Source organism: Mercenaria mercenaria, chromosome 17 (genome assembly GCF_021730395.1).
Source record: "Mercenaria mercenaria strain notata chromosome 17, MADL_Memer_1, whole genome shotgun sequence".
NCBI classification, from domain to species: Eukaryota; Metazoa; Mollusca; class Bivalvia; order Venerida; family Veneridae; genus Mercenaria; species Mercenaria mercenaria.
Genome location: NC_069377.1, coordinates 24,521,898 through 24,544,711, shown reverse-complemented (window position 1 = coordinate 24,544,711; position 22,814 = coordinate 24,521,898). Strand labels below are relative to the sequence as shown.

Sequence of the window (22,814 nt, the reverse complement as noted above, 5' to 3'; positions counted from 1 at the left end):
TACCTAGGGGTAGGGTATAACATGTACAGATGCATTTTCTTTCTGGTCTGGTGCCAGTGGAGATACCTACGCTGTTAGGGCTTCATTTTTATGATGAACTCTTGTTTTAATTCAGGACTCTTGCATTGTGATATGTTCAGTTCTCTTAAATCATAGAATATATTCATTGTAATATAGTTTTACTTTGGCCTGTTTAAAGTGCGCGATGGTTATGCATGCTACATAAATCTAATGAACAGACTCAGTCTTGTCGAATCTGCTACAGTTTAGCTTCGTTGTGTTTCATTATCAAAATTGTATTCATTCTGGTTTTTTCATCTTCCTCAGTTTTCGTGAAAGCAGCATTCGCATAATGTCTTGCGTTTAGTAAAGAGATCGTAACATTAAAGATAAACATGGATATTGAAACCTTTTGTGACAACCCTATATACTTTAAAACTGATTTTATATTACCAGATTTACTTTCAGTGTGCTGATATATTAGATACAACCCGGTATATCAGCCCTGTATACTTTGAGGATGATGTTATATCAACCCTGCATACTTTAAGGATGGTGTTTATCAACCCGTTATACTTTGAGGATGATGTTATATCAGCCCTGTATACTTTGAGGATGATGTTATATCAACCCTGTATACTTTGAGGATGATGTTATATCAACCCTGTATACTTTGAGGATGATGTTATATAAACCCTGTATACTTTCAGGATGGTGTTATATCAACCCTGTATATTTTGAGGATGATGTTATATCAGCCCTGTATACTTTGAGGATGATGTTATATCAACCCTGTATACTTTGAGGATGATGTTATATCAACCCTGTATACTTTGAGGATGGTATTATATCAACCCAGTATACTTTGAAGATGATGTTATATCAACCCTGTATACTTTGAGGATGATGTTATATCAACCCTGTATACTTTGAGGATGATGTTATATCAACCCTGTATACTTTGAGGATGGTGTTATATCAACCCTGTATACTTTCAGGATGGTGTTTTATCAACCCTGTATACTTTGAGGATGATGTTATATCAGCCCTGTATACTTTGAGGATGATGTTATATCAACCCTGTATACTTTGAGGATGATGTTATATCAACCCTGTATACTTTGAGGATGATGTTATATCAACCCTGTATACTTTAAGGATGGTGGTATATCAACCCTGTATATTTTGAGGATGATGTTATATCAACCCTGTATACTTTGAGGATGATGTTATATCAACCCTGTATACTTTGAGGATGATGTTATATCAACCCTGTATACTTTGAGGATGGTGTTATATCAACCCTGTATACTTTGAAGATGATGTTATATCAACCCTGTATACTTTGAGGATGATGTTATATCAACCCTGTATACTTTGAGGATGATGTTATATCAACCCTGTATACTTTGATGATGATGTTATATCAACCCTGTATACTTTAAGGATGGTGTTCTATCAGCCCTGTATACTTTGAGGATGGTGTTATATCAGCCCTGTATACTTTGAGGATGATGTTATATCAACCCTGTATACTTTGAGGATGATGTTATATCAGCCCTGTATACTTTGAGGATGATGGTATATCAACCCTGTATACTTTGAGGATGATGTTATATCAGCCCTGTATACTTTAAGGATGGTGTTATATCAACCCTGTATACTTTGAGGATGATGTTATATCAGCCCTGTATACTTTGAGGATGATGTTATGTCAACCCTGTATACTTTGAGGATGGTGTTATATCAACCCTGTATACTTTAAGGATGGTGTTATATCAACCCTGTATACTTTGAGGATGATGAGGATGATGTTATATGAACCCAGTATACTTTGAGGATGGTGTTATATCAACCCTGTATACTTTGAGGATGATGTTATATCAACCCTGTATACTTTGAGGATGATGTATACTTTGAGGACGATGTTATATCAACCCTGTATACTTTGAGGATGATGTTATATCAACCCTGTATACTTTGAGGATGATGTTATATCAACCCTGCATACTTTGAGGATGATGTTATATCAACCCTGTATACTTTGAGGATGATGTTATATCAACCCTGTATACTTTGAGGATGATGTTATATCAACCCTGTATACTTTGAGGATGATGTATACTTTGAGGATGGTGTTTTATCAACCCTGTATACTTTGAGGATGATGTTATATCAACCCTGTATACTTTAAGGATGATGTTATATCAACCCTGCATACTTTGAGGATGATGTTATATCAACCCTGTATACTTTGAGGATGATGTTATATCAACCCTGTATACTTTGAGGATGATGTTATATCAACCCTGTATACTTTAAGGATGATGTATACTTTGAGGACGATGTTATATCAACCCTGTATACTTTAAGGATGATGTTATATCAACCCTGCATACTTTGAGGATGATGTTATATCAACCCTGCATACTTTGAGGATGATGTTATATCAACCCTGTATACTTTGAGGATGATGTATACTTTGAGGACGATGTTATATCAACCCTGTATACTTTAAGGATGGTGGTATATCAACCCTGTATACTTTGAGGATGATGTTATATCAACCCTGCATACTTTGAGGATGATGTTATATCAACCCTGCATACTTTGATGATGATGTTATATCAACCCTGTATACTTTGAGGATGATGTTATATCAGCCCTGTACACTTTGAGGATGACGTTATATCAACCCTGTATACTTTGAGGATGATGTTATATCAATTCTACATACTTTCAGACTGTTGAATTATCTATGCAGTATACTTTCAGGCTGATGTTATATCAACCCGGTATACTTTTAGGCTGATGTTATATCAACCCAGTATACTTTGAGGATGATGTTATATCAACCCTGTATACTTTGAGGATGATGTTATATCAACCCTGTATACTTTGAGGATGATGTTATATCAACCCTGTATACTTTGAGGATGATGTTATATCAACCCTGTATACTTGAGGATGATGTTATATCAACCCTGTATACTTTGAGGATGATGTTATATCAACCCGGTATACTTTTAGGCTGATGTTATATCAACCCAGTGTAATTTCAGGCTGATGTTATGTCAACCCAGTATACTTTCAGGCTGATGTTATGTCAACCCAGTATACTTTAAGGTTGATGTTTTATCAAACCCTGTTTAATTTCAGGCTGATGTTATGTCAGCCCAGTATACTTTCAGGCTGATGTTAAGTCAACCCAGTATACTTTCAGGTTGATGTTTTATCAAACCCTGTATAATTTCAGGCTGATATATCAACACTTTATACTTTCAGACTGATGGTATTTCAAACCAATATTCTTTCTTGCTGATGTTATATCTGCCGGTAATTCTTTCAGGCTGATGTGATATCAACACTGTACACGTTTAGGCTGGTGTTATATGGTATATTTTCAGGCCTACATTATATAAAACTTATATACTTTCAGGATAGTGTTATTTACATCAACATGGAATTTTTCAGACTGATAAAATATCAACCCTGCATACATTCACGCTGATGTTATATCAACCCTGTCTGCTTTCAGGTTTACCTTTTAACGATCTGTTATACTTACCGTCTGATGTTATAGTAACATGGGATACTTTACGGCTGATGTTATAGTAACACGGGATACTTTACGGCTGATATTATAGCAACACGGTGTACTTTACGGCTGATGTTATATCAACCCGTTATACTTGCCGTCTGATGTTAAAGCAATACGGGATACTTTACGGCTGATGTTATAGCAACACGGGATACTTTACGGCTGATGTTACAGCAACACGGGATACTTTACGGCTGATGTTATAGTAACACGGGATACTTTACGGCTGATATTATAGCAACACGGTGTACTTTACGGCTGATGTTATATCAACCCGTTATACTTACTGTCTGATGTTAAAGCAATACGGGATACTTTACGGCTGATGTTATAGCAACACGGGATACTTTACGGCTGATATTATATCAACCCGTTATACTTACCGTCTGATGTTAAAGCAATACGGGATACTTTACGGCTGATGTTATAGCAACACGGGATACTTTACGGCTGATATTATATCAACCCGTTATACTTACCGTCTGATGTTAAAGCAGTACGGGATACTTTACGGCTGATGTTATAGCAACACGGGATACTTTACGGCTGATGTTATAGCAACACGGTATACTTTACAGCTGATGTTATAGCAACACGGGATACTTTACGGCTGATATTATATAAACCCGTTATATTTACCGTCTGATGTTATAGCAACACGGTATACTGTACGGCTGATGTTATAGCAACACGGGATACTTTATGGCTGATATTATATCAACCCGTTATACTTACCGTCTGATGTTAAAGCAACACGGGATACTTTACGGCTGATGTTATAGCAACACGGGATACTTTATGGCTGATGTTATAGCAACACGGTATACTTTACGGCTGATGTTATAGCAACTCGGGTACTTTACGGCTGATGTTATACAACACGGTACTTACGGCTGATGTTAAGCAACACGGTGTACTTACGGCTGATGTTATAGCAACACGGTACTTTACGGCTGATGTTAAAGCAACACTGTACTTTACGGCTGATGTTAAAGCAACACGGGTACTTTACGGCTGATGTTATAGCAACACGGGATACTTACGGCTGATGTTATAGCAACACGGTGTACTTTACGGCTGATGTTATAGCAACACGGATACTTTACGGCTGATTTATACAACACGAACTATACGCTGATTTATAGCAACCGGTATACTTACGCTGATGTTATAGCAACACGGGTACTTTACGGCTGATGTTATAAACACGGTGATACTTACGCTGATGTTAAAGCAACACGGATACTTTACGCTGATGTTATAGCAACACGGGAACTTTAGGCTGATTTATACAACCGGATAACTTTACGGCTGATGTTAAGCAACACGGATACTTTACGGCTGATGTTATAGCAACACGGTACTTTACGGCTGATGTTAAACAACACGATACTTTACGCTGATGTTAAGCAACAGTGTACTTTACGCTGATGTTAACACAGGGATACTTTACGGCTGATGTAATAGCCATACTTGGAGATACGTTACGGCTGATGTTATAGCAACACGGATACTTTAGGCTGATATTATATCAACCCGTTATACTTACCGTCTGATGTTAAAGCAAACACGGATGTTCAACATTTACGGCTGATGTTATAGCAACACGGTACTTTACGGCTGATGTTATAGCAACACGGATACTTTACGGCTGATGTTAAAGCAACAGGTTACTTTACGGCTGATGTTAAAGCAACACGGATACTTTACGGCTGATGTTATAGCAACACGGGATACTTTACGGCTGATATTAATCAACCGTTATACTTACCGTCTGATGTTAAAGCAACACGGGATACTTTACGGCTGATGTTATAGCAACACGGTGTACTTTACGGCTGATGTTATAGCAACACGTACTTTACGGCTGATGTTATAGCAACACGGATACTTACGCTGATGTTATAGCAACACGGGATACTTTACGGCTGATGTAGCAACACGGTTACTTACGGCTGATGTTAAGCAACACGGATACTTTACGGCTGATTTATAAAACCGTTACTTACGGCTGAGTTATACCCGTGACTTTACGGCTGAGTTAAGCAACACGGTATACTTTACGGCTGATGTTATAGCAACACGGATACTTTACGCTGATGTTAAGCAACACGTGTACTTACGGCTGATGTTATAGCAACACGGGTACTTTACGGCTGATGTTATAGCAACACGGGTACTTTACGGCTGATGTTATAGCAACACGGTATACTTAACGCTGATGTTATAGCAACACGGATACTTTACGGCTGATATTATATCAACACGTTACTTTACGCTGATGTTATAGCAACACGGGATACTTTACGGCTGATGTTATAGCAACACGGGATATTTACGGCTGATTTATATAACCCGTTATACTTTCGCTGATGTTAAAGCAACACGGATACTTTACGGCTGATGTTATAGCACACGGATACTTACGCTGATGTTATAGCAACCGGGTACTACGGCGAGTTGCAATGTTTTCTGATGTAGCAACAGGATACTTTACGCTGATGTTATAGCAACAGGATACTTTACGGCTGATGTATACAACACGGGATACTTTACGGCTGTTATGTTACTATGAGAGCAACACGGTGTACTTTAACGGCTGATGTTATAGCAACAGGGACTTTACGGCTGATGTTATAGCAACACGGGATACTTTACGGCTGATGTTATAGCAACACGGATACTTTACGGCTGATATTATATCAACCCGTTATACTTACCGTCTGATGTTAAAGCAACACGGTGTACTTTACGGCTGATGTTATAGCAACACGGTGTACTTTACGGCTGATGTTATAGCAACACGTATACTTTACGCTGATGTTAAGCAACACGGTTTACTTAACGGCGTGATGTTAAAAGCAACACGGGATACTTTACGGCTGATGTTATAGCAACACGGGATACTTTACGGCTGATGTTATAGCAACACGGGTTATACTTACCGTCTGATGTTAAAGCAACACGGGATACTTTACGGCTGATGTTATAGCAACACGGTGTACTTTACGGCTGATGTTATAGCAACACGGATACTTTACGGCTGATGTTATAAACAACACGGGTACTTTACGGCTGATGTATATAACAACCGGTTACTTTACGGCTGATGTTATAGCAACACGGTTACTTTACGGCTGATGTTATAGCAACACGGGTACTTTACGGCTGATGTTAAAGCAACACGGTGTACTTATACGGCTGATGTTATAGCAACACGGTGTACTTTACGGCTGATGTTAAAGCAACACGGTACTTTACGGCTGATGTTATAGCAACACGGTATACTTTACGGCTGATGTTAAGCAACACGGGTACTTTACGGCTGATGTTATAGCAACACGGTGTACTTTACGGCTGATGTTATAGCAACACGGGATACTTTACGGCTGATGTTATAGCAACACGGTGTACTTTACGGCTGATGTTATAGCAACATGGGATACTTTACGGCTGATGTTATAGCAACATGGGATACTTTACGGCTGATGTTATAGCAACACGGGATACTTTACGGCTGATGTTAAAGCAACACGGATACTTTACGGCTGATTTATAGCAACACGGTGTACTTACGGCTGATGTTAAGCAACACGGGATACTTTACGGCTGAGTTTATAGCAACACGGGATACTTTACGGCTGATGTTATAGCAACACGGGATACTTTACGGCTGATGTTATAGCAACACGGTGTACTTTACGGCTGATGTTATAGCAACATGGGATACTTTACGGCTGATGTTATAGCAACATGGGATACTTTACGGCTGATGTTATAGCAACACGGGATACTTTACGGCTGATATTATATCAACCCGTTATACTTACCGTCTGATGTTAAAGCAACACGGGTACTTTACGGCTGATGTTATAGCAACACGGTGTACTTTACGGCTGATGTTAAGCAACACGGGTACTTTACGGCTGATGTTATAGCAACACGGGATACTTTACGGCTGATTTATAGCAACCCGTTAACTTACGCTGAGTTAAAGCAACGTGTACTTTACGGCTGATGTTATAGCAACACGGTGTACTTTACGGCTGATGTTATAGCAACACGGGTACTTACGGCTGATGTTATAGCAACACGGATACTTTACGGGTGATTTAAAAACCCCGTTATATTACCGGCTGATGTTATAGCAACACGGTATACTTTACGGCTGATGTTATAGCAACACGGATACTTTAGGCTGATGTTATACAACCGTATACTTACGGCTGATGTTAAAAGCAAACACGGGTACTTTACGGCTGATGTTATAGCAACACGGGATACTTTACGGCTGATGTTATAGCAACACGGATACTTTACGGCTGATGTTATAGCAACACGGGTACTTTACGGCTGATGTTATAGCAACACGGTGTACTTTACGGCTGAGTTAATAGCAACACGGTTACTTTACGGCTGATGTTATAGCAACACGGTGTACTTTACGGCTGATGATATAAACCCGTTATACTTTACGCTGATGTTAAGCAACACGGGATACTTTACGGCTGATGTTATAGCAACACGGATACTTAGGCTGATTATAGCAAACGTTAACTTACCGCTGATGTTGAAGCAACACGGATACATTACGGCTGATGTTATAGCAACACGGATACTTTAACGGCTGATGTTATAGCAACACGGATACTTTACGGCTGATGTTATAGCAACACGGTGTACTTTACGGCTGATGTTATAGCAACATGGGATACTTACGGCTGATGTTATAGCACACAGGATACTTTACGGCTGATTATATCACCGTTTACTTACCGTCGATGTAAACAACACGGTGTACTTACGGCTGATGTTATAGCAACACGGTGTACTTTACGGCTGATGTTATAGCAACACGGGATACTTTACGGCTGATGTTAAGCAACCACGGTGTACTTTACGGCTGATGTTATAGCAACACGGTGATACTTTAACGGCTGATGTTAAGCAACACGGGATACTTACCGTCTGATGTTAAGCAACACGGGATACTTTACGGCTGATGTTATAGCAACACGGTGTACTTTACGGCTGATGTTATAGCAACACGGGATACTTTACGGCTGATGTTAAAGCAACACGGGATACTTACCGTCTGATGTTAAAGCAACACGGGATACTTTACGGCTGATGTTATAGCAACACGGTGTACTTTACGGCTGATGTTAAAGCAACACGGTGTACTTTACGGCTGATGTTATAGCAACACGGTGTACTTTACGGCTGATGTTATAGCAACACGGTGTACTTTACGGCTGATGTTAAAGCAACACGGTGTACTTTACGGCTGATGTTTATAGCAACACGGTGTACTTTACGGCTGATGTTAAAGCAACACGGTGTACTTTACGGCTGATGTTATAGCAACACGGTGTACTTTACGGCTGATGTTAAAGCAACACGGTGTACTTTACGGCTGATGTTAAAGCAACACGGTGTACTTTACGGCTGATGTTATAGCAACACGGTGTACTTTACGGCTGATGTTATAGCAACACGGTGTACTTTACGGCTGATGTTAAAGCAACACGGTGTACTTTACGGCTGATGTTATAGCAACACGGTGTACTTTACGGCTGATGTTATAGCAACACGGGATACTTTACGGCTGATGTTATAGCAACACGGTGTACTTTACGGCTGATGTTATAGCAACACGGTGTACTTTACGGCTGATGTTATAGCAACACGGTGTACTTTACGGCTGATGTTATAGCAACACGGTGTACTTTACGGCTGATGATATATTAATCGTGTGTGCTTTCAGGCTGATGTTATAGCAACACAGTATACTTTCAGGCTGACGTTATATTAGACACAACAATAAGCTTCCCAAACCTGAACGGCATTATTCCTGAGTCACTTAGCAAGCGTGCTGGGCCACAATTGAAAGAGGAATGTAAGCGTTTCAAAGGCAATGTGAGCTCTGGGATGATTATTGAAACAAAGGGATATAACCTTGACTGCAAACAAGTCTACCACTATTTCATGCCTGACTGGAAAGAATCCGACGGCGAACAGGTAATTGCATATTATGTTTATTTCAACTAACCATGAGCAATGTGACCACAATGTCCGTTTCATTAAAGTTAATTGGTACATGTTAAATTCGATTTGACGGAAATAATTGGAGACTATCATATAAAAGTAGCTGAATCGTTTATTTAAACTCTACACAATTATTTAAGTTTTGCACCGACTGCAAATATATAAATGTTATGATATGATAAACTTATCATGGTTCATAGCATGTTTTAAAATATTACAATATAACAAATCGTCCAAGCTTAAAGATATTTCCTAGATTTTTTTCTCCGGACAGGCGTTTTTAATTCATCAATTTCAGTGGTCATTATGGTATTTCACCATACCAGCGTATGGTATGACCAGGATATGAGCAACAAATACTGATGCAAACTGTGAATTGAATTTCGTGACAAACTGATTTAATTTTCTTAGTTTTCAGTTCAATATATTATTTATCATTACATAGGGGATATTACTTGAGTGTCTTTTCATACTGAATATATTAAACGAGTTGAATAAAATATTAAAATGTGAGGCTCGGTCGAACATTTTATTAATTTTATTCAACGAGTTTAGTAAATTAAATGTGGAAAGTCACAAAATTAATATTCTTTTTATCACATGTTAGCCTTCCCTGTCGAAACATCAAAAATATGACTTTCTTTTACTATATAAACAGGTCAATTTGACCAACGTCTCCTACACTATAAACGACGTCAAAGCTTTATTACACTAGTCTATTATCATTTTTATTTAATGGCTTTATTACACTCCCGCGACGTCAAACATGTGATACATATAATGTTACATAAAGTTACATAAATTCCAAAATTCACAAGACATTTTTTTGCAATTTCAGTCGTTCAGATATTCTGAAATTGTAATAAAAATGATACATAGTGTGTTGTTTTTGGTCAACGGACACTTTTATTTCTTTCTGCTTTTTTCTTTGCTAAGATATGTAGAATATTACGGGCTCTTTTTCAGTTAAAGATATCTAATTTTGAAATCAAATATTTTAACAAATATTATTCTTTTGCTTATCTCTGACAACCTGTATTGTCAAATATGATTTCTTATTCATATTATTCATATTAAAACAAAATAAAGTAATTATTGTAACATGCAGTTACATCTTTCATAAAAACAGTAACAACAACACACTGCATTTTCCTAACGTTCCGCCTTCTTACACGTAAACAGGCATCTCTGTTTTTTTTTTGCATTTGCCTTTATTGACCATTTCGCTTTTACCTACTCCTTGTTTCTTTCGAAGTATGCGATACCTCCAGCAACTATTCAGCTTTATATCTAACCCAAAGGAGAATCAATATAAACAGAACCGACAACCAATTGTCGGAAATACTCAGTATAATCTGTGAAAAGTTCCTTTTAAAGTATAGAACGCAACCATGAAACATAATAAAGATGAAACACTAGTTCATTTTTTGCTTAAGTGTCCAGTCTTGGAACCTATCAGGAATGAAATAACTGACGAAGTAACAAAAGAAACACTTTGATTTTGTATTTTAAAAACTGTCAGACAAGTTGAAGATAAAACTTATGTTAGACTGTACTAATTTCATATCCTCTGAAAAAAGCCTGATGGCGGTATTTCCAAGTACACAAATATTCGGTTGTCAGATTATCATTATCCAAGTCTATGACGGTTCTTCCAGAAGGGAGAACTTGATAACAACAACAATAGCGGACTCGGTCCAGCTCGATTTTTATTAATTATTTGTCAGTGGTTGCAATAATATCAGTTCTTATAAAGGCTTTCCAAAAATACGCAGCAATCAATTGATGTTGACCTATGCAAGCTCTCCACGCTGTATGTTATTTTTCGATTTTATTCGGTACAAGATTCATACCACATTGCTGATCTTAGGTTAATTGACATGTCTATCGTTTATATATATTCAGACCATCAGCAACTGTATTGATGATTGCCTGCAGAAGATGAAGCAAAGTGGACTGAGATCTATAGCCATACCATCTATAGGTACTGGTGGAGCAAGATATAACCCAAGGAAAGTAGCCCGTGGTATTTACAGGTAAAGTTTGCATCACTAACAATTTGACACTTTGAAGCATTTGATTTTAGCTCGACTATACGAAGTATAAGGAGAGCTATCCTACGCGACCCGGCGTCGGCGTCCTTCCGCATCCCCACCTTGGTTTTTTACACTTTCTCTTGTATCTACTTATCTCTCTAATTACTCGATTGATTTGATTCAATCTTTATACAGTTATTCCTCATTATCACCCACATCATCTGACATCAGGGCCATAACTCTAACTTCAATATTTCATGATTTATCCCTCCTTTTCACTTTGATTTTCAGGTTACATTTTTGATGCACTTTCACTGTACCTCTGTTATTACTGAATGAATTTGATTCAAACTTTCAAACTTAAAATAGTTGTTCAACATCGTCACCCACCATCATACATGTATAACATAAGTTGCATAACTCTGACACCAATTTTCCCCCTTTTTGCTGTAAGTTAGAATTTCAAGTTGAAGTTTTGATGCACTTTCACTCTATCTCTGTTATTATTGAATAGATTTGATTCAAGTTTAAAAAATTGTTCAACGTCATCACCCACATGATATGACACAAGGTGCATAACTTTGGCATATATTTTCATGAATTATTTCCCCTTTTTACTTAGAATTTCAGCTAACATTATATGACACAAGGTGCATAACTCTGGCACCAAAATTTCATGAATTATTCCCCATTTTAACTTAGAATTTCAGGTTAAAGTTTTGATGCACTTTCACTCTATCTCTGTTGTTACTGAATGGATTTGATTCAAACTTAAAATACAATGTAGTTGTTTAACATCATCACCAACACCATATGATACAAGGTGCATAACTCTGACACTCATTTTTCATTAATTATTTTACTTAGAATTTCAGGTTAAAGTATTGATGCACTTTCACTCTATCTCTTTTATAACTGAATGGATCTGATTCAAACTGAAAATAATTGTTCAACATCATCACCCACATGATATGACACAAGGTGCATAACTCTAACACCATTTTTCATGAATTATGCCCCTTTTACTTAGAATTAATTAGGTTAATTTGATGCTTTTTCACTATAACTCTGTTATAATGAAATGCTTTTGATTCAAACTTGAAGTAGTTGTTCAACATCATCACCCACATTATATTACACAAGATGGATACCTTTTGCACCAATATTTAATTAATTATGCCCCTTTCTTGCTTAGAATACACTTATATAGTTTTATATATAGTTTTGATACACTTTATCTTTACCTCTCTTATTACTTAATATTTTTGACACAGACTCGGGCTATTGTGTAATATCTTCATCCACCATTGGAGTCATTAGATACTCCAGTGACAGTTCCAGTTTTCTCAGATGTGCCCCGTTTCACTATCCAGCGTCGAAATAGTCGAGCGCCCTGTCTTCTGTGAGAGCTCTTGTTTTGTATTAGTATGGAGATTTTGGTTTGTTTCAAATTTACAGTTTTGTGTACATTTGAAACATGGTTTTTCAATTGTGAATATGTTTCGGACATTATGTTTGACATTTGACTCTTTAATTTTAGTATGCGGCTTGATTTTTAGCTCATCTGATTTTGGAAAATAAATGACGGGTTATAATAACCGTTATTATTATCACTTGATCGTCGTCGGCGTCTGCGTTGGCGTTGTCTGTTTAATTTTCATGTTTAGGTCAGATTTTCTCTTAAACTATCAAAGCTATTGCTTTAAAACTTGCAACTCTTGTTCAACATTTATAGCTGACTCTGTACAGCAAGAAACATAACTCAGTCCGCTTTTTGCAAGAATTATGACCCATTTTGGACTTAGAATATCAGATTTCTCGGTTAAATTTTGTGTTTAGGTCAGATTTTCTCCTAAACTATCAAAGTTATTCCTTAAAACCTTGCAACACTTATTAACCATCAAAAGCCGACTTAATACAGCAAGAAACATAACTCCATACTGCTTTTTGCAAGAATAATAAGCCATGGACTGAGAAAATATCAGATGTCTTGGTTAAGTTTTGCGTTTAGGTCAACTTTTCTCCTTAACGGTCAAAGCTGTTGCTTTAAAACCTGAAACAGTTATTTGCCATTAAAAGCTGACACTGCACAGCAAATACCATAACTGTTCATTGCTTTTGGCAAGAATTATGACCCCTTTTGGACTTAGAAAATCATGGGTAGATAATATTTCTATTATACAAAAATAAAAAAAAATGGATGAGCGTCTGCACCCATGAGGCGGTGCTTTTGTTTGTCTTTTGGTTTTCAAAAATATTAACGTTTGATTGTTTTAGAAATTCTTGCAAAGGACAGAGCGTCATGTCTGAACCGAATAATAACTCACAATTATAGTTAAAAGACCTTTTAGGACATTGTTGGATCTTACAATTAAATCATTTTAACGAGTTTATGCATAGAGTTCTGTTATTGCCTATTATATATCTCCAGATAGTTCAAATAATACACTGCCTCGTTAAGATATATCATTTATCAATATATGTATTATCGAGCAGTTTTTCTAAAGAAACTGTTATTGTGGTTGTGAAAATATCACATATAAGCATAATCTTAAACGAAAACACTGATATAAGTTATAATGCGCCCAAAGTTCATATCTAAAAATTTTAGTGTTTACAATATACAACCAGTAAAGACATGTGATTTGCACGTGTAGAAGATGGATTGTGTGTAAGATTTAAAATGCCAAACACATCGCAAGAATATATAATGCAAATAAAACACACTAGAAGTTGTTTTCTTTAAAACAAATTGTTGTCGTTTTATGATTTCAGTGATGAGTTGTTGTTTTTTTTCAGAGCTGTTGCCGATTTTGGCGCTGCAAATGGTGATGTTAATTGCCACGTGAACCTGGTTTTGTTCCCTGCAGCTAGGGATATAAATAAAGTTTGTATGCTTTCTTTGCTAATGCTGTTAACGTACATGTACATGTTCACTTAAAATGTGAATGATAGGTTTAAAGGGAGCAAATTATCCACAAAAACTTGTTTCATAGTTTACATACAATGGTTTTATTTATTTATTTATTTATTTATTAGTTAATAACAGACCTTCTTATTCATTGTTGTCTGCATATATCAGTGATATATATTTCTCAGTTGATAGTAAATTTGTAAATTAAATATGAACCATAGGGTAATACATGTACACTAAATTTACTTTTAAATAATTGTATGATTTTAGGTGACTTATAGGCCCATTGGGCCGGGTGCTGTACTATTTTTGTATGTATGTATTGTAATACTTATGCACATGTCACGTTAATAAAACATTTACTTACTTACTTACTTACTTATACATGTAATCATTTATCGGATCGATGGAATTTATAGTACATATGTAGCTTGTATAACTGCTTAAAAAGAAAACATATTTCAAAGATTATGTATTATTGAAAATTATATCATATTATTATCATTATTATGTATCAATAATTGTTCGGAAATTTTGTTTATTGTTTTTCAGACATTTACGGAAGAACTTCAAGCATTTATGAGTGGTAAAACAAATGAGCAAAAACCACCTGCGAAAGGTACTTAGTATATTTTCATTTGGTAAACTATTGATCACTTAGTTTAATGTAATTGATTTAATACGTCGATTGTAATTTCTCTGTTACGCCCCAATGTCCGATATTTACCTCTATCAAAGCTACATTGGCGAAAGCAACATTGGTCTTTTATACATTCCCTGCTAAATCACCAGTTGACCAACACAAGTTAGCTTTCCTAGTAAACATATGTATTGTCCCTTGCAGGTGTGCGTTTTGCTGAAGACGGCTACGACAAAGACAGGGTTCATGTTGATGATGATATTGTTATCTCTACAAAGAGAAGAGACTTTCTTCTTATACAGTTTACATCTGATGATCGTAAAACCGTAGATTTGGCCTTCAAAAGCATTAAAGCTAAAGTTGAAAGTGAAACGAGAGATGTGACAATAGACCTGACAAAAGATGGCAATATAGATGATCTTGATCTTGTAACTGCAAACAAAGGGAAAAATAAAGTAAATTAATTTCAATTGTACATTCTTACCTAACCGATCATAATTAGGCAGACGGGTATAATATTCTTCTTGTTACAGACTATATTCTGTTAATATTCTAACATAAAACTGCTGTTCGTGCCACTTTTCAGCGGTATTTTAATAGGAGAGAAATTGTATGTTGACAGAGATTCTCACGCTCACGTTCTGTTAAACACCTTTTTACACATGAGATTTCCGCGGCAAAGCTTAAGCACAAACAGTCCTTAAACATAATTCGAAGGGAAATGACGCGTTCCATGGAAATGTAATGACGTTGAGGGGTGATTTATTCGTTAAACGAGTTAAATGCTAGAATAACGTTAATGCATTTTCATTAATGCATGTTCATCTTGTGTTTTAACATCTTCAGAATCCCTCGTGAAACGTAGGTACCATCGCCTTACCGGACTCGGGCACCATCCAATCCGTATGGATTCTGCAGATGTTTTAACACGAAATAAACATTCGTAATCCCTAAATTCATAACCAGTCACCAGTCAAAATCTTCATATTCGAAGAAAAGCTAATGATTTCACGCTTAAAAAACTGTTTTGTGCTTTTGTGAAGGATAAGGATAATATAGGAGGAGGTTTGGAAATAATCTTGCGTTCGTCGTTGATTGTTTTGTGAACTTTGGTTTAGATTGACTAACGGCTTTTTTGATTTCATAGAATTTTCTGTTGTCATCAGGCGAGGAGGGTGTTAAGATGTACCTTGTATAGTATTTAAAGCTTTTCTCGGTTAGGAGCTCGGAGGTCTGTTATGATCAGTATATATAGCATGTTTTTCTTCTTTCTGTAAATAACACCGCATTTATTTCTATATGCAAAATCCTGTAAATCGTTGATTCCCGTTATAATAAAATCTTTTAGAAGCACAGAACACAATCAAGCAAATAAAAGTAGTCTCACTCTGTTCAGAATGTGCAACACCGTTCTTGCAATTATCACCGGCTTTTTCTCTACTAGTAGTAAAATTTATTGGACTCGTATGTAAAATACTTAGTCACTAATATCTATAATATTTTTATTTCGTTTTTCTCATTTATTTCGAACTATATTTTATCGGTGTATTCGTGTTTGTTTTATACAGTGATATTTTCTACGCATACAAGAATCGTCTTTTGCTGAAGTTAGCTTGTTTTCTTAACGGGTAAGAAAAGTAATAGTTTGAGAAAAAATTGAAATCAAAATCATTTCCCGTCTGTCAAGGAGTCATTCGAAACATCCAACGTTCTTTGAAATTCAGAAAACTATTGAAGATATTGGTGAAGATTACCATGTCAAGGTCATTGTTGACACCAAGACACGAAAGGTGAAGGTCAGAGGACTTGGCGATGGCGTTATAAAGTGCTACAAGAGAATTCTCCGATTTTTGCAAGAAAAACATAAGGAAGCTGTTTCAAAAGACATTGGAAAGATAGTATATCAGGTTCTGCATTAGAAACTTTCTTTCTTCATTTTACGTTCTTTTTCTTTTCATTATTTTGTGATTATTTTACATGGAAGTTGTGAATTTATGCTGTAGCTTGATACATGACATAAGAATAATCAATATTGAAAAACTAGATTTCATGCGCTCGAAACTGAACTAAAACTAAATATTTTCCTACCCAACACATGTTTCTGCGAAAACGCATTCTCTTCTAATTTTCAGTGCTATCAGATGAGCCATAAGAAAAACGCTGTCTCACAGTTCGCTTAAATACTGTTAAGTTACTTAAAATTCAGCTGCCAAAAGAAAATTTACTTTATTTTTTACTTCTTGATTAGTATATTGAATGGTATTATACTGAAGACGGTGGAAAAATATGGGTACCATATCCAAGACACATTAGATATCTGCTCGAAGACGCAAATTTTACAAAAGGTTTGTATATTAAACTTAGTAGTAATGCCAAATAAATCGTCAAACAGCGAAACACATTTGATGTCTGGAGTCAAACAGCGAAACACATTTGATGTCTGGAGTCAAACAGCGAAACACATTTGATGCCTGGAGTGGTAGAATTAGTAGAAGTACTCGTAATAATAGCTTTAATACTGAAACAATATAAGTCTCATGTCTTACAGAAGTAGGCATATTACTGATTATCTCCCCTGGTCGCAATTTTTTAGAGTCATTCCTAACAAAAAATGCAAACTTTTAGTCTAAGACAGGGATTTCTCATAATCATGTGAAATTCTTTTTATTGATAGATAATATTTCCAGTCCTGTTTCTACATGTAATATAATTCCGTGTGTAAAAGAATAAGACGTGTTCTTATACCGCTATAACGGTTGAGCTGAATTTGGCCCAGTTTGATCGCCTACTGTAGAAATTGTAGTTACCTGTTGTGGCAGCGACCTGCTTCTAGTTAATGATTTGACGAAATTTTCTAACTAAGTTTAACAAACGGGTGAGCGAGGAGTCTCTATACTTTCAAAATGGCGGAGAAAGACTGGGCTGTGGAATAACAACATTTTCATCGTTTAATTTGAATTTTTTATAAATGATAGCTGGAACACACAGACCGTGGAAGGGTGTAACTGGATTGTAATGTGGCCTGTTTAATTTTCAAAAGTATTTTAATAGAATGTTTTAGGTATGTTCCTACGGGTGCCGCCAAATTTATATGACTACTTCTTCACCTCAGACAACGGAGAGCTGTACGCTCTTCATTAGTAGAAATTCAAGTGCGTTTGCTCACACGCATGTGCAGAACACCTTCTGTTTTTTACTATTTGATACAATAGTACTTGATCAAACTGGACAGTATTGCTGCCAGTATAGAGGAATATCTAAACAAAAAAAATGTTTGAAAAGGTCATTTCAATGCAGTTCGGTGTAGCACGATCAAACGGCTGTACCTTTCATTATTACAGCAACGGAGAAAGAATTTCGCGACAGCAATGAAAAACTCTATGTTGTCGACTTCACGAAAATGGAAGAATATGTGAAAGAGAAAAGAGAAAAAGAAACAACTGTGTCAGTTATACGAAAAGATCTAACAGAAGGTAGATACGTTAGCACTTTTTATCTTTGCAATTTTAAAAGGATTAAGATGTGTAAAAGCTTATATGATAATATTACATATATGAATCGTTTTAACTATTGGAACACATTGTCAGAAATATGTATATGGTGTTTGCGAGTACTGGTATCAGATATATTGACTACCGAAGTTTTGGCATACCGATATCGAACATGCCTATTTTGTTGCGAAGCTGGGACCATGAACATAGCTGTAGAAGAAGATGCGTTAACACAGGTTGTACGTAATGCAAAAATTGATATAATTTGCAGAAAAAGGGGAATTGTGTTTTTCTGCTCTTTGTGGCTCGACAAAATTGTCACAATGACGGTTCGGTGTTTATGCGTGCGTACGTTCGTGTGTGTACGTCCGTCCTTACGTGCGTCCGTCTGGAGTTGATTGTCCTGTCTATAACTTTGACATGCATGGAACAATCGAGCAATCTTGTTTATATTTTGCATGAACGTCAATCTCAGTTTGGCGGAGTGTCATACGCAAACCGCAGGTTCCTATCTGAGTCAAGGTCACAGTTGGAGGTCAAATTTCATGTCAGGTCCTGTCCGGTCCATAACTTTGACATGCATTGAGGAATATTATTTATATTTTGACAGGATGTCATGCGCATTACCAAGGTTCCTGTCTTAAAAGTGAAGGTCACAGTTGGAGGCCAAAGTTCTCTTTTGCCCCATAACGATAGAGAATGCTGGTTAATTATGAACCCTTTTGATTTTGAGATCAATAGGTCTAAGGTACAGAGACCCGGAACAGTTAAAAGGTTTCCGTTGATAACTTGGACATAGGATCATGAAAGTTTATATAGAGGTTTTTCATGACCAGCAAATGATCTCTATTAATTTTGCGATCAGTAGGTGAAAGGTCAAGGTCACAGTAACCCGAATAGTTAAACAGTTTTCGTACGATAACTTGAGAACGCTTGGGCCTAGGATCACGAAACTTAATTAGGAGGTTGATCATAAACAGCAGAAAACCTCTGTTCTCTGACGATATCTTAAGAATGCTTTGGCCTTGGGTCACGAAACTTAATAGGGAGGTTGATCATGACCAGAAGGTGACCCTTATTAAATTTTAGGTCAGTAGGACAAAGTTCAAGGTCACATTGACCCAGAACAGCAGAACTTTTTGCCTAATTGCTATCTAAGATCACATTTGATATGGAGGTCACTTATGACAGGTAAATGACCCATAATTATTTATTTAAGGTCGTACGTCAAACGTCAATGTCAAGTGACCAAATAATTTGCATTCCTTGTGCAGTTACTGAATGCATCGAGGATGGGGTATTTCCTGTTCTACGAGCTGACGGGCACTGGGTAAAATCATCATCCTCTCGTACGCTAGCTGGATGGCTTCCTCACATGAAAACATTTATTTCCCTGAGTGAGCTTCAAATTTTAATCAGTGAGGATCAAGTGATTTGAAGACAGCGACCTTAACCACTCGGCCACGGAGGCACCCGGAAATGTATTTGTACTTAACATGCTACGGAAGTTGAAATTGTTGCTCAGTTCAACAAATCAGGTGGTTTTTCATGAATTTTAGTTTTGTTATACAATTTATACAACATCCTAAACATCTCGAAGAATGGTGCCTACGACAGGTTTTGTTTTAAAATTGTATAGATAACTTCGGAAAAGTCAGTGTTATGGCTCAAAATTTAGTATCTCTTTGGCAAATATCTTTCAAAGATTCACCAAATCGTTTAATAGGGATATGTATTTCTTTATAGAGACTAAAATATCCTGAATGTTTCAGATTAATACATCTATTATCTTATCTGACTTAGAATATCATATCTTTCATGTTTCAATAATGGTTGAAATTTGCAAAGTAGATCACTCAAAATCGATAAAAAAGGATATTGTGAAAATGTACAGTGTTCATAGAGCAGCTCAAAAGAATTATCTATAACATGAGTGGACTCGTGTGATATGAAAACATAGTTTGGATCAAACAGTAATTCTGTATTTCAGGAGCGTTAAAGGCCTTACCACATACATGGCAAGCAATGGGAGAGCTGGAAAACCTGAAGGAGGTTGTGCTTAGTTCTACGGACCGAGAGTACAAAGATGTTGTAGCTAACTTTAGGGTAACGGTTGGAAACTATAGGCTTTCTCAGATCAAAGAGGTTTGGCATATTTGTTTGCCTACTGAACTTAGTGTGTCAACGAACTTGTCTTGTTTAAATTATTTCTGACCTTCACGGTGACAACTAAACTAAAACATGTCTTTTTAACAGAAATGACTTATGTTAACTGTATAAAGATAATTCAAATTTACAGTATGTGATTGCATACTGATGTTTGTTTAGTCACTAGGTGTAATAATGTAGATATAATATGTGTTTAGATACGCAGAATTCGGAATCTGGCATTGTAATCAATTGTATCTTTTACAATTTGACATTGGATCAACAATATCTTTCAGATACGGAGAATTCAGAATCGGACATTGTATCAACAATATCAAACAAAGAAGGAACAATTGAAGTCGGAACATAAAAATGTCCCACATTTACAAGTAGAACGTACTCTATGGCATGGTACTCAAGAAGACAAAGAAAAGTCTATAACTTCTAACGGCTTCAACAGAAGTTATGCCGGCGCAACTTTCCGTATGTTAATTTATTTACTTATACTCATGGACGAAAAGAAAGAAAACATTTGTTAATTTCAACGACCTGTCTGATACTACCTTTGTTAGAAATAAGTAAATCTTTAGCTGGCCAGGGTTATGATCTAGTTTTAAGTTTGCATACCTGTCAGATATATTGAACTTAGAGAATATATGTACATGTATTAAGATTTTTGGAATATTGGCGAATTCTTCCCTATTCTACTTTTATTGTCATAAGAAATAAAATGTTAATCATTTTGAACTTGTGATGTGACGTCATTGCATAGCATGCCCAGATTCATGGTCGGAGCGATTTGGCCTGTCCCCCTCCACCCCCACCCCAAACCAATTTGGCTGAGAAGTTCAAAATTGCCAAGGGAGAGATTCCCCTTACACTACTCAAATCAATTTTTTACCCCTCCAATGCCTCAGAATTAAGACTAATCAGAGGGAAAATTGCAGTCCTGTATATCAAGAATTTCCTGGAGGAGACTCCCCTGTTCCCCATAACACAAGCGGAGGGGAACTCCCGTGCCTATCCTCTGTATATGATGTATCGACACTGTACGCATCAGCGGTGACAACTTCGTTCTGATCTTGTTTGGACCCTTCCCCCAACTCCTTCATTCACGTATCGGTATTACTGGATCAGGATCTGCATAGTCGGAATAAATAATAGTAGATCATGATAATGTTTTCTTACTTACTTTACTTAATTTTTCAATTAGAATTGAAATACTCTTTTTTCTTTTTAGAAAAAGAACATACATGAAATCAGATGACTGCGAAATTGATAAAGAACATAGACTGCTTCGAATAACAAACAAAGCCGGTATCACAATTTTGTCGCATTATATGTAATACAGTATAATCATACTCTTTATTAATTCTTATAAATTTTTAGAGGGAATGCTATGGTACGGTATGGGAGTATACTTTGCCGTCAACTCGGAGTATTCTACCCAGCAGTTTTATTCGCCGCCCGACAAAAATGGCTGGAAGAGGATGTACCAGGTGAAGGTTCTCACAGGTCTGACAACATGGGTACCCCAAGGGTACATGGAGAGATTCGCGCCTGAAGTGCCTGGCTCTGCAACTGATAGGTAAATTTATATGCATGATTATCTTTTTTTTTTTTTGTATTATATTGTCGCAATATGTATTCTCTATTGTTTGAATGCCCTAGTGTTTGACAAAAGCAAATAAAACATGTAAATTTTGAACCAATGATACTTCTACGTCACTTCCACATGAGGCGATTATTTGACCATTTCCAAATTAAAGACGTTTATGTAAAAACTATTAAGTTTTTAGGATAGATCTATTAAAAGAGGAGGGCATCCGTGGCCAATAGGTTTATGTCACTTATTTCGAATCACCTATCCACTCATCACTACAGGTTAGAGCCTCAATCGGGGCGTTGAATTCTTCATGTGAGGATGCCATCCAGC

At 36.5% G+C, this 22,814-nt stretch overlaps 1 protein-coding gene across 1 annotated transcript in view; it reads left to right on the top strand.

Moving 5' to 3' along the window:
* LOC128550360 (protein mono-ADP-ribosyltransferase PARP14-like) overlaps positions 1–22,814 on the top strand; it is a 47,438-nt gene that overhangs the window by 20,517 nt on the left and 4,107 nt on the right. The window contains exons 16-26 of the mRNA XM_053529284.1: positions 9,401–9,622; positions 11,555–11,685; positions 14,485–14,572; positions 15,152–15,218; positions 15,444–15,694; positions 16,964–17,146; positions 17,488–17,584; positions 18,581–18,712; positions 20,721–20,875; positions 21,175–21,361; positions 22,268–22,466. Coding sequence (XP_053385259.1) covers positions 9,401–9,622; positions 11,555–11,685; positions 14,485–14,572; positions 15,152–15,218; positions 15,444–15,694; positions 16,964–17,146; positions 17,488–17,584; positions 18,581–18,712; positions 20,721–20,875; positions 21,175–21,361; positions 22,268–22,466 — 1,712 coding nt within the window. The remainder of the gene's footprint in view (positions 1–9,400; positions 9,623–11,554; positions 11,686–14,484; positions 14,573–15,151; positions 15,219–15,443; positions 15,695–16,963; positions 17,147–17,487; positions 17,585–18,580; positions 18,713–20,720; positions 20,876–21,174; positions 21,362–22,267; positions 22,467–22,814) is intronic.